At 46.6% G+C, this 14,835-nt stretch overlaps 2 protein-coding genes across 3 annotated transcripts; one reads left to right on the forward strand and one right to left on the reverse strand.

Moving 5' to 3' along the window:
• Positions 1 to 4,489: 4,489 nt before the first annotated feature.
• Positions 4,490 to 10,485, reverse strand: JKAMP (JNK1/MAPK8 associated membrane protein). The gene is made up of 7 exons (XM_064659485.1): positions 10,363 to 10,485; positions 10,135 to 10,226; positions 9,409 to 9,563; positions 7,955 to 8,161; positions 7,074 to 7,255; positions 6,313 to 6,389; positions 4,490 to 6,011 (listed from the first exon to the last, which is right to left on the reverse strand). Exons 1-7 carry the CDS (start codon positions 10,373 to 10,375, stop codon positions 5,793 to 5,795), a joined length of 945 nt encoding a protein of 314 aa, XP_064515555.1. The 5' UTR covers positions 10,376 to 10,485; the 3' UTR covers positions 4,490 to 5,792.
• Positions 10,486 to 10,650: 165 nt separating this feature from the next.
• On the forward strand, positions 10,651 to 13,608 carry L3HYPDH (trans-L-3-hydroxyproline dehydratase). Of its 2 annotated transcripts, XM_064659483.1 has the most exons (5): positions 10,651 to 11,230; positions 11,494 to 11,663; positions 11,944 to 12,066; positions 12,608 to 12,749; positions 13,114 to 13,608. In XM_064659483.1, the coding sequence occupies exons 1-5, from the start codon at positions 10,684 to 10,686 to the stop codon at positions 13,233 to 13,235; spliced, it is 1,104 nt and encodes a 367-aa protein (XP_064515553.1). In that variant the 5' UTR covers positions 10,651 to 10,683; the 3' UTR covers positions 13,236 to 13,608. The 2 variants fall into 2 exon arrangements, with proteins under 2 accessions (XP_064515553.1, XP_064515554.1); XM_064659484.1 differs by lacking the exon at positions 11,944 to 12,066.
• The last annotated feature ends 1,227 nt before the right edge of the window (positions 13,609 to 14,835 follow it).

Genomic DNA, 14,835 nt, shown 5'->3' on the forward strand with positions numbered 1-14,835 from the left:
GGTGTATGTTATCACTTCTATCTGGCTTTGATATAAGACACAGCTGGAGTGTCTGGTATTGATCATCTCTTTTAAAGGACGATGTAGATTATTTTGAGATACAGGAGGAGTTCAGTAAAAGTTATCAAAAAAAGGAAGGATTGAAAAAATGGGCAGCTTTTCCATTTAAAATACCTGAAGGTAAGAGAAAACTTGGTAGTAACTATCAAAGAAATAAATATTCATAGCAAGACAATAAGCTTTTCTCCTTGACCACTTGTGGAGACAAACAACAGGGAACAGGACAGATTCAACATAAGAAAAAGGCCTTAAGAAAGCACTGACAGCTCACACAGTAAATCCCTGGCATCAGTTGCCTGAGCATTGTAGAGACAGTATTTCTACCACTAGGGTTTTTAAGGACAAATCAAACATCTGTCAGGGGTACTTAGGTCTAATTGATTCTGCTGTGGAGCAGAGATGGACTAAGATGACCTCTTGAGATTACTTTCAGTATTCTTTTCTCTGTGTTTGTGTTTTTTTTTTCTTTCCTCTGGATCTGTTAAATTATAAATGCATTAAATGCTGCTTGGATAGATTACTGATTAATATTTTGTTTCATTAAAGAAAGACATAGAAACTGCAACTGAAAATCTAGTTAAAAAAGAAGAAAAATTGAACATAAGCAGGCTAACCTTGGAAGAAAGCCAGAGAGAAACAAAAGAGAAGTATACAAGATTAAAAAAAAATTAAAAAGCCAGACCAGTTAAACAAGTCACTTACTGATAGACCTTGGTTTAATTTATAACAACCCAACTCTACTGTTCAGTCACTGCACTGTCTAAAAACTCCTCCTCTGCTTTGTAGAAAAGAAAGATGACCAGGTCAAAAGAGCCCATTCAGCAGCCAATCAAAACTACTGGGAAGCTCAAGGAGGATGTGGTAATAACTTATAACTTGGCTGTGCAGCTTCTGCAAAGTTTCCACCCCTGCCTTTAGACAGAAAAGGGATCCTCCTGTCATTGGGTGGCCCTGCAGCAGGAAGGTCACTTCGTGTCAGAGCTGGTTCCTTTCTTGGAGACCATAAGGAATTGCTTCCCCACTCTGTATTTCTCCCTCCTCGTTGGTAAGAGGGCAAAGATACCTGTCTCAGATGGATGTTTGAAGTTTTCAAATGAAAGCTGCCACGTAACAGAAACTCTTCTCACTTTATTTTAAAAAATCCTGTATAAAGCTCTGTTAGCAGCAAAGAGTTTATTACTAACAGGAATGAAACGTGGACCAAACATGATGCTGCAATTGGCCAGTTGAAAAATCATCCAGAGACTATGAAGCTGCTGGAATGAGACAAATAGGAGATCAACAGGAAACCTGGCATTGTGAACACTGAGAGCTGCAGATGCAAATTAGTGAGTGCATTGAAGCTTGTTCCTGCTCAGTGTGAAATTCTGTGCTCAGTTTTTGTTACACAAAGTGCTAGTCCTGGAAGATGATGAAACATAAACATCACAGAGCAAACCAGGCCTTTTAAATGAGTGTGTGGGGCTGTGTTTAATTTGGAAGGAAACAAAGAGGAATATCCAAGGGCCAGGCACCTGCCTGAGGCATAATCAATATCATGTGTCTGCTGCATTCAGTCGGGGATTGTAGGAAAAGGCTCCCCTGCCACATGAAGGGGGGCTGAAATGCAGGTGAGATGTGGGATAGGCTTGTGAATGTGGAAGAGATGCTTTTGAAAATATTCTGTACACCTCTCAGGCCCTCGGCTATCAGCTCTATCTGATCATATCTGTCTGGAATCAAAGGCTTCCCTCAGAAAAAGAATTTATCTGAGTACTGGCAGAGCTGATCCATCATCAATGAGTCCACCCAATTTTGTGGGAGTGAGGGAGGAAGAGTTTCTCTGCTTGTGCATGACCTGTGCTGCCCTGGCTGTTCTCAGCACCCTCATCCATTTTATTTGATAGCATAGACACAGGTGGCTTGTGTTGATTTTGGCATCTGTTAAAATTTGTTCAACAAAGTGAAATGGATGATGTTGTTGAAAGAAAAGGTGTCTTTTTAATGTCAGAGGAAATGTCCAGAGGAATACATTAACCTTTATATTTCAATAACCTGAAACTCATTTTATTCTTCCTGATCTCTCTAGAAACACTGAAACTCTTTGGAAAATATTTAGAAAACTGTGATAATATTCAGTTGTAATTTTTTTTTTTTCACAGAACAATGTGCAGATAAAAGAAGATATTTTTGCAGTGAACTCTGAAGCAGAAAACCACAAGTCAGCATAGGCTGATGGTGTTTCACAGTAACATGTTAATAACTACTTCAAAAGAAAAAAGGTGACATTTTTAAAGAATATCTTTCAGTTCTAATGTCTTTTTTTTTTTTTTTGGCACAGCGGTTTATCCCATTTTAACGCTTAACTCTTTGTAGATCTTCTTCTGAAGAAGGGATGGTCAGAGGAGAGCCTTATTCAAAAGATGAATTTCAATTTTCTGTTGTACTTGATTGCATAAATATAGTTCAGTTACCATGTAAAAAATAAAACTGCATTTTGCAAATAAGACACTACCATCTTTGAAGTCACGAGGGGCAAAGTATTAAACCTGTGTTTTCCAACTATAAAAAAAATTGGCTATAAACCCAAATTTTTCCGATATTGTTTCTTTTGCTGGTCTGATAATTAAACTTCTCTTAAGTTTAACTTCTGTACCTTATAATGTTCCTGATGTTCTACATTCAGCTCATCAGCCTTGTAGTATTTTTCTAGTTGGGGGTTGCCTTCATTTTGAACAGGAATTAAGCCAAACTATAATGTAAAAAATTTTTCACCAATTATTCTGTTAGAAAGGCAAACTTTGGGGTTTTTTTATGCAAGGATTAGGTACTTGAAAAAGTTGGGTACTTGAAAAAGTACCTGCAGAGCTACAGGTCTAATGGTCAGTCAAGCTGTGGGAAAACTAGATAAGCAAATCAAGTTTCTTAACATATTGTGAGGGTTTGTTTTTTTTTCATTATAAGAAAAAATAAATTGTACTCTGTGTCATTACAGGAGTTTCTGGAAAATGAGCAGGAAATACTGAACATGGTGACAGCTCTAAAAAAAAAAAATTCACGATGAGAGGAAAAGATCAGTGATGGTAATAGCAGGGTACAAAAAAAGATGGAGGGGCTGGATTCTCTGATTGTCAAAAAAGATAAGCTAAATATTTTATTTTTCACTCTTTTTCCCCCCCATCTAAATCTGTTCATTTACAGCAGTTTTCATCAGGAATTGTAGTGAAGGGACAAAGGGGAATGGCTTCAAACTGAAAGAGAATAGAATTAGATGTTAGATTAGATTAGAATTGATTAGATTAGATTAGATATCTGAGGGTGGTGAGGCCCTGGCACAGCCTGCCCAGAGAAGCTGTGGATGCCCCTTCCCTGGAAGTGTCCAAGGCCAGGTTGGACGGGGCTTGGAGCAACATGGGATAGTGGAAGGTGTCCCTGCCCATGGCAGAGGGCTGGAATTAGAGGTACATTTATTAGAAGAACCAGGAATACTTTATAACACAGCCTGGATATGATCATCTTTAATTTCCACTTTCTGAAGAGCTGTGATAATAACAGTGAGGGGGCTGTAAAACAGTCTGAGCATCACTGATCTTTCCAGAACTGTGTGTTTGCTTTTCCACAAAGGATAAATAAAACTAACAGACCTCAGCTCCTGCAGCTTGTGGTTTCGCAGTTATCACTCCAGGACTATATGGTTAATTAATGTTTATGTGCTTTAGAATTTTAGTATAAGCAATTTTTACTTCTATTTCCATTTAAATGAAAAATATTGTATGTTATCGTCTTGGGAAGGGGTGATATCACACAGGGTACATACAAATTGCTTGCTTCAGAGCCTATTTAACTCAAATCCTGTAGATATCACTGAATCACAGAATGGTTTGGGTTGGAAAGGACCTCAAAGATCATCCAGTTCCAAACCCCTGCCTTGGGCAGGGACACCTTCCACTAGACCAGGGTGCTCAAAGCCATCCAACCTGGCCTGGAACACTTCCAGGGATGTGAACAGTTGCCAGATATCTGCTTTACTTGTTGAGTCACAGAGGTCTCATCTGTAATGAGTCACAGGTTTGGTCACTGTATGATCATCATCTGATTACAGAATGTGGCTTTTTAATACATTAAAGCTGAAAGGCATGGCTTACAGGTTACTTTGGAATCATTGGGTCTGGATAATGTGATCAGGAACCAAGGAGAGAAATGATGGATTTATAGAAGAAGAGAATGTCAGAGGAGTCAGGCAGAGAAGAGAAAGAGGGTGAACATACAGCAGAAGAGAATCCTACTCCATCTGAAAGCCAGAGCCAGTATTTTCTGTGTGAAATGTTCAGGGCAGGTTTCTTCACAAGGAGCCACCATAAAAACATTGCTTGGTCATTCCAAACTGTGTGTATTTCTCTCTTTGGTTGCCTTTATATATATAATTTTTTTTTTTTTAATGCTACTGCGAAAAGGTGATAAAAAGACTTTATTAATTTGTATTTCACATTCCAAGTTTGGCTAAAGCACTGGAGCCAAGCTGTAAGGTCAGTGGTTGGGGATTTCAGGCAAGATCCACGAGGTGCACTGTCTTCCTGTAAGCTCTCCTTTTAATAGAATGCCTCATTCTGCTTTCAAAAGGAACAGATGACTCTCTAGAACTAGCAAAAAATGTACTCTTTACTATACCTGATGTTACCTGGGAGTTGTTGTTATCTTTTCAAAAACAAGACACAGCCCAACATTTAAACCCAATGCATATAGTCCGTACACAGAAATGCCCATGAAAGAGGAACAGTCCTTAGGTGTGGTCTTCTAACATGAGTTTTAATCCCTTACCTTTAGAACTGTCCTCTAGATCAGAGTGTCTGCAAATTATATATTGCACATTGCAGAAAAGACAGCATTTGATTTCCTTATGATGCTCAGTTACTTCCTTAATCCCTAAATGCAACACAGAGAGAAAACTAAGTCTGTCAGTGGAGATTTGACTCAGCAAGGCCAAACACTCACCTCTGAGCAGCCTCAGGGGTTTTAACAATATTTACCAAGGTGTTCACTTTAGGATTTCAAGGAATGTAAAGCAGAGATAATGGCATTTCATTAAGGAGAGACAAGGAATCACCAATTATTTTTATTAACCAAACTACCAAGAAAAGAAAACCTTTAATCTGATCTATTTAATGCTCTCACTACATGAACAGGTCTCCCTACACAAAGCTCACAGAGCATAAACTATACTTTATAGTGAACTTTACAGTGCAGTTCTTCTCCTTTTACCCAGCAGTCGGACACAAACATCATGAGGAATCATGCACAACATGTTTCATCTTTTGATGGAAGGAAGAAGACAGTCTGTTTCCACTGGTGGGGGATAGAAACTAGAGTATGTGATGAGAAACAACAAGCTCTCTGGCATATTCAAGCTCTATTTTTTTTTAATTTAAAGTCTATTGAAAACCAGGTTCTGTTGTTTTATTCAAATATTGTATTAGGAAATGAACATACACAAGCAAACCGCTGTACTAGAACGTGTCACAAGCTTTTTATACAGATTCACAGTGATAAACAGATACAAAGACATTCCCTTTGATCTATACCAGATACTTATGAGGAATACAAAGTGCAGCTTTTTGATATTATACAGTCTCAACCAGAGGTGTTTCACCAGAAGTCTGGCACATAAACAACTTCCTTTAAAACAGAAGTTTCCAAAGCATGACTAAATTGCTTGATCCAGATCATTGGGATGGCGTTGTTGGCACAGGCTCCTTTTAATGTCCATTTCCCCCTTCCGAGAGGATGCGTGATGGCTCCGTGTACTTTGCTGTCATCAGGTAAAAGAGGGCAGGGGCAGGAACCAGGGCAAGCAATGGCAGGTCCTGCTCAAGCTTATCCAGTTTGGAAATGGAGATGATTCCATAGGCATGAAGCAACCAGTGGCTGAAGAGGACAACGAGCCTTTTCTTCCTCACCAGAAGATCCTTGAAAGACTTGTAAAATAAACACAATATCCTGTTAGCATTCAGCCTGTTCCCCAGTTCCTGACATTTAAGAGATGTTATAGGCAGAACACAGGGATTGTATGAAGGCTCCTGTGTTTGAGCCCTTCCAGCAGCAGTGCACCATGAGAGGGAAGTCTCACAGGAGCTTCCTCCAGCCAAGAGGAGAAGGCATAAAGGAAGAGGCTTAAATGCAAAATACATTGCTGAGAAAAGGCAAGAGACAAAGCAGTCTCTGCACACTCAAGTCTTTTATAATCTGAGTTTTAACACAGGAAACATGTTTACCCACCTCCACTTCAGAAGCAGACATGTAAACAGCCAGAGTAACCAAAGACAACACCAGTATGATGTATGGGAAGGCATAATCTAAAGGCAAACATGGAAGACATTAGCAGGAAAAATGCATGATTTACAGTTCAGAGAAAGTTTTTCCACATATAACCACAGGTATGAAGTAAACTGAGCTACTTCAGCCCATCTTTCATCAGCATATCACACATGCACAGCAATAGGGGTCAGACAAGCATAACTCCACAACAGCTCTCACTGAGCTTTTCAAACTTCTACTGTTTCTTGGTGGAGTTATTGTACACTTAAACCACGAACTGAAAAGGGCAGATAATAAGAAAAGTAGTCAGGCTGAGAGAGGATTTTGTGGCACCTCTCCACATGTGACAAGGATGCTGGAAGCTAAACCAAAAATATCCTATCTTCGCAAACCTATACTTTAATCCATCTCCAAAATCAAACTCTGCCTTAGCAGAAAGTGGAATTAACTCCCTCTGAAGTAATTTCCTCTCATAACCCACTCATTCCTTGTTTTGGGAAAGGGACAGTCTCTAGCAGCACTGGCTGAGGCAAAGCAGTGGGTCAGGAGCCTAGTGAGGTCAGGGCTATAATGAGCAACCTTTTCAGGTCAGAGTCCTCACAATAATCTTAAACAATGTCCTTATTCCCAAAGCAAAAAGTGTCCCTTCCCTCCCTCCCATAAATCACTTCTTAGTGTGCATTTACAGGTATGTTTATGAGTGTTATTAAGAGAGAACTCACAGAGCAGGCCTCCTCCCACAGCCTGCAGCACGGTGAGGATGGGGAAGAAGTACAGTGCTGCATAAATGCTTTTGAATCGATCAGACTTTCCCAAGCCACAGGCAATTTTCTTAACCAGGAGAGGCCGAAGGAGCATCATTAACACAAGACAGAAGGCATAATATATAAACACAATGGTGTACCTGAGGAGAAAAAAAATAGAAATTCCTTCAAATGTGCAGTTTTCTCATGGAGACTCAAGTCACAACCAGGGAATTTGGGGTTAGTCAGTGAAGTCTAAAGAATTTATAACCAAAGGATGTAAACGCGGAATGATGGGTTCACTTTTCCAAGGGGGTCAAGATGTAGCAAAGGAAAAGAAATAAAAAGCAGCTTTGAGCTTCATAGCTAAATAGTGAGAGGATGAGAGGACATAGTCCCAAGCTGTGTCAGGGGAGATTCAGGTTGGACATCAGGAGGAATTTCTTCATAGAAAGGGTGATTAAACATTGGAAGGGGCTGCCCAGGGAGGTGGTGGAGTCTCAGTCCCTGGAGGTGTTTAAGGAAAGACTGGACATGGCATTCAGTGCCCTGGTCTAGTTGACAGGGTGGTTACAGGTTGGACTCAATGATCTCAGAGGCCTTTTCCAGCCCAGTTGATTCTGTGATTCTGTTTGACAGCCTGGACTGTGCCACCTTCTCTGGTTACTCAGAAAGTCATTAAGTGGTGGGAAATGTTTCTCATATAAAACAGCTCAGTGAATCAAAGACTTCAGGGGATTGATACTCATTGATCTGAGCTGCATCTGAACACTTTTTGCAGTGTTGAGAAGAGGCACAGACACAAACACAGCTGTATAAAAGGGAGGGACAGACAGAAGCACAAAAGCCTTCACACTCACAGGGGGTAGACAGCCTCGTGGGTGCAGTGCACTGTGGTGATGTAGTCGGGGCTGGGGTTGTAGAGCATCGTGTACCAGTCCGAGAGCTTCTTCACCCTGCAGGAGCGGATGTGCAGGGACCCCACGGGGTCACTGACCAGCAGGGTGACCACTGCTGCAATGCTGCACTCCAGCAGGGCTGTGATGTGCTGCAGCAACGCGCTGGAGCTGAGGAGCAACAGAGAGTTACTGGTTTTCTAACTCTGCAGGATATCTAAACACTGACTGAAAAGCAGAGGCCTGTGCAGTACAGAACCTCCTGCAGAGTTAATATTCACTGTGACCAAGGTTGGGGCAGCTCTGCCTCGATAAATTCAGTATTTGAAGCTGAGTGTGAAAACTCATTTACAATCTCAGATGGTTTGGTGTGTAAAATGTAAATGGGCAAAGAAAGCAGCAGTGAGGATAACACACCACATGTCTCAGAAGGCATAACACTGTTACATATGATATAAGAAACATTTTCAAAGATGCAAGTCCTTTTTAAAGACTGTCCCTGGAGGTGTTTAAGGAAAGACTGGATGTGGCACTTAGTGCCATGGTCTAGTTGACAAGGTGGTGTTGGGTCATGGGTTGGACTTGATGATCTCAGAAGTCTTTTCCAACCTAACTGATTCCATGATTCTGTATATATTCATATATTAAACTCTCCCAGTCCCCTATGTTTTCAGTGTTTATAGAATCACAGAATGGTTTGGGTTGGAAGGGACCTTAAAGATCACATTGTTCCAACCTCCTGCCATGGGCAGGGCCAGTTTAGGACACTCCAGTCACTACTTCTTAGAAGTTCTAGTCTAGCACCCAATGTCTCCAAGTTCTAGTCTAGCACCCAATGGCCACATGGCAGCTGTGGGTTTAAACCCCTTTTTAACAGAAATTCCTTGATGTACCATGCCCAGAATACATATTCCTAAAGAGAGAACTCAAAGCCATTCTCTTGCACTGACCAGGGCCTCTGTGGGTAAGAGGTCTGGCCCTGGATTGAGAGGATGACACAACCCACTGCTCCTGCCTGCTAGGAAACCCAATCCAGCCCAAAGTGGCAGATGGAGTGGGCATCATCACATTAAACAGATATAGACCATGCCCCAAGGGCAGTGACTGGCAAAAAGGATCTGCAGGACCCTTACATTAGCAAATAAATCCCCCTCCAGCTGCTCAAAGCTTATGTGCTACCATATCAGTTCAACCAACAGCCAGCCTGGACAGGGCTTGGAGCAACCTTGTCTAGTGGAAGGTGTCCCTGCCCATGACTGGAGGTGTGGAAATAGGTGGCCTTTAAGGTCCCTCCCAACCCAAACCATGCTGGAACTCTAAGAACTGCTGGACAGTTAAATTCATCATCTCTGACTGATCACTCGTGGATACAAGATTTCCATTATTAAACAACATATCTACAGAAGGGGCACACAAACCTCTTCTTTCCAGAATACCACTCAATAAAGAACCAGTGTAAGACCAGGGGCAGCATGGCCATGAAGCCGAGGTAGAGCCAGTCATAGCGGTCTGGAGATCCTGTACATTCCCTGCAGATCTTGTTGTCATCAGTCCTCTGACCTCTGGGACACACCTGCAGAGAGCAGAGATGGGATTTACAACCTGAGGAACAACAGTACATCATTATAGTTCCTGGACAAACAGCGTGAGGCAGTACTGGGGCAAGAAACTGATCAAATTTTTAAAGAGATGAAACAAAAACATCAGTAATGTCTCAGCTTACACTGGCCTTGCTCTGTCTGGCTCCTGCTTCTTAATATAAACAAGGGTGAAGCATGATTCAACTTACCCGCCAGGTTGCTCACAACCACTGTCCCCCAGTTTCTTACTCCCCTCCCTGGATCTTGCTCTCCCTCAAAAATAAAATCCAATTAAATCCGAGTGATTTCAGCACAGCTCTCCACCTCATCCCGTCCTGTTCCAGCTTTTCCAGCCCCTCCGCTCAGCTCGGGTTTGGGATCGAGCTTCTAGCACCTCCTTCCAGGGGACGTTCACGGAGCAGCTCCTGTTTAGCTCAGGGACCTCTCCCCGCCCTCGGCGACCCCAGCGCCCCGATTTCGAGGGGATCGATCCCATCTCACGGCGGGACCCGCCCCAGCCCGAGCTCGGGGCCACCCCGTGCCCAGGCCGAGCCCCGCACTCACCCCGCAGTCCCCGTAGGTCTCCACGGAGCCGTTCACCGACAGGACGGTCCTGCCGCAGTACAGCCCGAGGCAGGCGGGCTGGATGTCCACGGCTGCGGAGAGATCGCGGCAGACAGGGGCTGTTATCGAGAGGGGCACCGAGCCCACTGCAACCTCATCCCCATCGTTACCCCCACTCTCTTTCCCATCATCATCCCCATCCCCATTCCCAATCCCGGCCCGTCCTACCGGCGCGGAACATCGCTGTTACCCGGCAACCGCCCCTGCACGGCACTTCCGCCTCAGCGCTTCCGCTTCCGCCACGGGACGGGCCCTGCGTAAGAATGTGGGCGGGGCACTCTCAAGGGGCGGGGCCAGACATGGGGGCGCGGTATAGAGAGGGGGCGTGGCTTTGGGTTTGGCAGCCGCTGCTGTCGTGGGCGTGGCTCCGGGCGGGGGTGGGCGCGGCCTCAAACGGGGCGCGGCTTCTGACAGTGGCTCTGTCACTGTCGTGGGCGTGGCCTCTAGGGTGTGGGCGTGGCCTCGGTGCGGGCGCGTCCCCGCGGTGCGATGGCGGCGCGGGGCGGCGGTGACAGTGTCGGTGTCGGAGCCGGAGCGGGGCGGGCGCTGCCGCCGCACTCGCCCTCGGGCCCGGTGCTGCAGACGGTGGAGATGCACACGGGCGGCGAGCCGCTGCGCATCATCCCGCGGCTGGAGGCGGCGGAGCGGGCGGCGGGCGGGCTGTCGCTGCTGTCGCTGCGGCGGGAGGTGGCGGCCGCGCAGGACCACGTGCGGCGGGCGCTGGTGCACGAGCCGCGCGGGCACGCCGGCATGTACGGGGCCGTGGTGGTGCGCGGCGGGGCGGCCGCGGAGGGCGCGCACCTGGCGGCGCTGTTCCTGCACGGCGCCGGCTACAGCGCCATGTGCGGACACGCCGTGATGGCCCTCGGGCGGTTCGCGCTCGACTACGGGCTGGTGCCGGAGCCCGCCCGCCCGGAGACCGCCGTCCGCCTGCGCTGCCCCTGCGGGCCCGTCACCGCCTTCGTGCCCTGGGACGGCCGGCGCAGCGGCAACCCCGTGCGCTTCCACAGCGTGCCCGCCTTCGCCGCCGCCACCGGTGGGAGCCCGGCCCGCTGCAGTGGGCTTTGGGGGGGATGGGGGCTGGTGGCCTGGCTGAGGGGCATGTGGCAGATCCGTCCCTGATTCTGATGCTCTTCAGAGGTTGTCGGGGGTGGCATAAGGTATCACATGTATGTGAGCACCTACACATCGTCCCAACCACTGCCCTTGCGTGCAGCGGGGTTCCTTCACTCCGTATGCAAGCAAGCCCATGGCTCAGCACGGTTTCCCCTGCTCACCTCCCTCCCTTTCTCTGCTCAGACTTGGCCATTGACGTCCCTGGCCATGGGAAGGTGGTGGTTGACATTGGCTACGGCGGCACTTTCTACGCCTTCCTCAGTGCTGAGCAGCTGGGCCTCGATGTGCACTCCTCAAAGACCAGAGACCTTGTCAGTGCAGCGAGTGCAGTGACAGAAGCGGTGAAGAAACAGGTATGGGGGAGCACCGTGGCACCCCAGTACATTCCCTTCGAGGTGACTGCACCAGACTGAGACACTCAGGAGGGGGGGGAGTCCCATCCTTCCAGCCCCAGGGTGAATCTAAGAGTCCTTACAAGGACGTAAGAAGGAGCTGCTGCTGCATCCATCTCTGTTACTGCAGAAGCAGAGGTGGAAACGCAGCAGTGTGGCCTTGTCCCCTTCCTCTGGTCTCTCATGGAAGCTGTACTGCACATGCTGCTGCTGTGTGTGACCCTCTCTGTGCTGTTCCCAGTTCAAACTTCATCACCCTGAAAGTGAAGACCTGGCTTTCCTCTACGGCACCATCCTGACAGATGGGAAAGATGCCTTTAGCGAGGAGCCCACCACCAACATCTGTGTGTTTGCAGATGAGCAGGTACAGAAATGGGCTCTCCTCAGGCACATGAGGCACCACCTTTGTCCCCTCTTAGAGGGACAGTTCTGCTGCTTGGTTTGGGCAGTGATTACTTTTTGCTACTGTCATGTCTCTGAAGAGCCAAGTGTCATTTCACACATCCTGTTTTAATTCATAATGGCAGAAATACTTCTGTACATCTTAGGTGGTGACCTTTTAGAAAGGTTTATACCTACAAACCCTTTGATAGGAATATCCCAGGGGCAGGGTGGCCTTAGCCCCTCTGAGTCCTTTTGTTGTGATGCTGGTAAGCTTTCGAGTGCTCCCTAAATAGCCTCAATATTTATTAGATCATCCATCCCTATAAGTGTGCCAAAGCTAATCACAATCCAGAAGTACCCCAGACCTGCCTCTGTGATGTATCCAGGTTCTGCACAAAACCCTGGGCTAGAGGGATTTCCCCCAAGCACAGTATAAAGGTGCCAGAGAGATCTGAGGGGAGCCATACTGTTTTCTGTTAAACTCCAGAATAGTAGAGCTGGTTCATCATCTCTGCACGTAGGTTGACCGAAGTCCGACAGGTTCGGGTGTGACAGCTCGCATTGCCCTGCAGTACCATAAGGGACTCATCCAGCTGAATCAGACCAGAACCTTCCGGAGCAGCACCACAGGCTCCTTGTTCACTGGGAAGGCAGTGAAGGCAAGTGGCTTGTGCAGGTCTTTCCCCCAGTCTCAAGGACTGCTGGAAAATTGCTGTTGCCTTGGTTCAGTGGGGAAGCAGAAAAGCCTTTCTGTTGCCTGGGGAAGAGCATGTGGAAAGGGGGAGGTGCGTGGGGGTCTTGCCCTCCTATAAACCTCATGCTTCAAGGATTTTAATTAGAAAAGCAAGTAACAGTAAGTCCTTGTTGTGTTGTGTGGCTGCTGCACACTTTGGGATGCACTTGGGCAGAGCACAGTGCTCCAAGAGGGGTGTCTGCAGAAGTGCCAGGTAGCACTGGCATTTTCTGGGGTTGGGAGTGTGGGAACCTCCTGTCGCCTCTGTCCTGATCCTGATCCCTCTGCAGGAAGCCAAGTTTGGCGACTACAACGCTGTCGTTGTGGAAGTCTCAGGAGAAGCCTTTTACACTGGCACAGCCACCTTCACTGTCGAGGAGGAGGACCCACTCAAATACGGCTTCTTGTTCAAGTGACCCGAGCCACGGGTGATGGCAAAGTCTCACTGGTGGTGCTGTGCTTCTCCTGCCCGTGAATTTCTGTTCTTGCTGCGATATGCCAGAGCAACGGGAACAGCTTTGGGTGGTGTGACAGCATCTGCCGTGTTTCAAGATAACAAGCTGTGTTGCCCTGTTGTGATGAGCATATTGGGTGCGCTGTGATTAGCATAAACGGGCTGCTCTGAGAAGCCATAATATTTTTATTCTTTTTTTTTTCTTTTTTCCCCAGTAATTACTCACAGAAAACAGAGCTGATCTTGGAGGCCTGTCTTCAAAGTTATGTGCCTTCTCTATATCTGAAAATTATGAATTTCAAAGCCAGATTCGTATTAAATGCCAGCTGAAAACACTTCCTTTCTCCTCTTATTTTCCTTCCCAGAGCACATTTCCAGGATTCTGCTGCGTGTGTCATGGCTGTTGATTTGAATCCTTGTTGTCTCCTGCTCAGCCAGCCATGCTGCTCTGTCTCATGCCCTGTCTTCCCTTCTTAGGCCTGTCCAGATACTTCCTTCCTCCATTACACCTGCTTCACTCCACCAGATCCCTCCTGCATCCCAGAGCTGGGGATGAATTTCCCACTGTCCCCACTGAGTGAGTGTGCCATGCTGCTTCCCTAAACCTTCCTCTCTGGCTTATCTCAGACCACTGGCTGCAAATACCCCATGGTTAACTTTCAACAGGAGCAGCTGTATTCGAAGGTCTGAGCTATTATGACCTTAGGTAATTATTTACTGATGATTTTGTCTCAGTCCAGGGGCAGCTTGTGCAGTGGAGTGCAATCAGTGTTTGCTTTGCCAGAGTCCTTCCAGGGAGGATTGCCAATGGAAAAACCAAACCAAGCATTTGCAGTGGCAGGAGCAGAGCTTCAGACCACTCGTGGCCTGTCATTTCCACTGTGTCTCTGGACAAAGTGGTGCTTGTTTACTGAAGGCACTTGTGGGAGTGTCTGGGTGCACTTGTTAAAATGAGACATGAAAATGAGAATGATCATCTCCCAGGAGCTCTTGCAGCAGAAGGGAGAAAGTCATACTGGTGAGCTTGGAAAACACTGGCATCAAAACGCCTGGGAGGAATTTCTTCTGCCAAGTTGAAAATTATAACTTTGGAATGGGAATGAACAAAAATCCCCTCATTCAGAGAATGCCTGTGCTGCCAAGAGAGTTTTTATAGGACAGTGTTTGGAGCTCTTGCTCACAGCTTTCCTGTAACCCCTCAGTAAATCCTGTACACCTTCTGGTCCCGAGGAGCAACAAGTGACATGCACACCCTCCACGCTTGCAGGAGCAAACTCCTCCATGTGTTTTCAGCTTCTGGGCTTCTCCCTTGTGATCAGCCCCCCAGCCTTGCTCACAGGAAAGAGCTGGGACAGCAAGTCACGAAGCCCAGCACAGAACGTTTTTAAGCTCTTCAGCCATTAATTGGGGTGCAGCCTTCATTAGCTATTCACTACCCCCATCCCTAGGAAACTTTTCAGGTAGAGGCAGGCAGCTCCAGCATGGCTGAAAGAGGGGGGACAGGGTCCTGTGCCCATGTGGGGGTCCCTGACTGGATTCCTCAACCCTACAGCTGGTGACGT

The sequence above is a fragment of the Pseudopipra pipra genome, chromosome 6, assembly GCF_036250125.1.
Source record: "Pseudopipra pipra isolate bDixPip1 chromosome 6, bDixPip1.hap1, whole genome shotgun sequence".
Classification (NCBI taxonomy): Eukaryota; Metazoa; Chordata; class Aves; order Passeriformes; family Pipridae; genus Pseudopipra; species Pseudopipra pipra.

Excerpts from the sequence above, each read along its gene's own strand:
- JKAMP (XM_064659485.1), bottom strand. Across the intron at positions 8,162-9,408 it reads TGGTATTCTGGAAAGAAGAG|CTCCAGCGCGTTGCTGCAGC; the intron begins GTTTGTGTGCCC and ends GTTGCTCCTCAG. Across the intron at positions 7,256-7,954 it reads CACGAGGCTGTCTACCCCCT|GTACACCATTGTGTTTATAT; the intron begins GTGAGTGTGAAG and ends TTTTCTCCTCAG.
- L3HYPDH (XM_064659483.1), top strand. The coding sequence starts at position 10,684 with ATGGCGGCGCGGGGCGGCGGTGACAGTGTCGGTGTCGGAGCCGGAGCG. Across the intron at positions 11,664-11,943 it reads CAGAAGCGGTGAAGAAACAG|TTCAAACTTCATCACCCTGA; the intron begins GTATGGGGGAGC and ends TGCTGTTCCCAG. Across the intron at positions 12,067-12,607 it reads GTGTGTTTGCAGATGAGCAG|GTTGACCGAAGTCCGACAGG; the intron begins GTACAGAAATGG and ends CTCTGCACGTAG.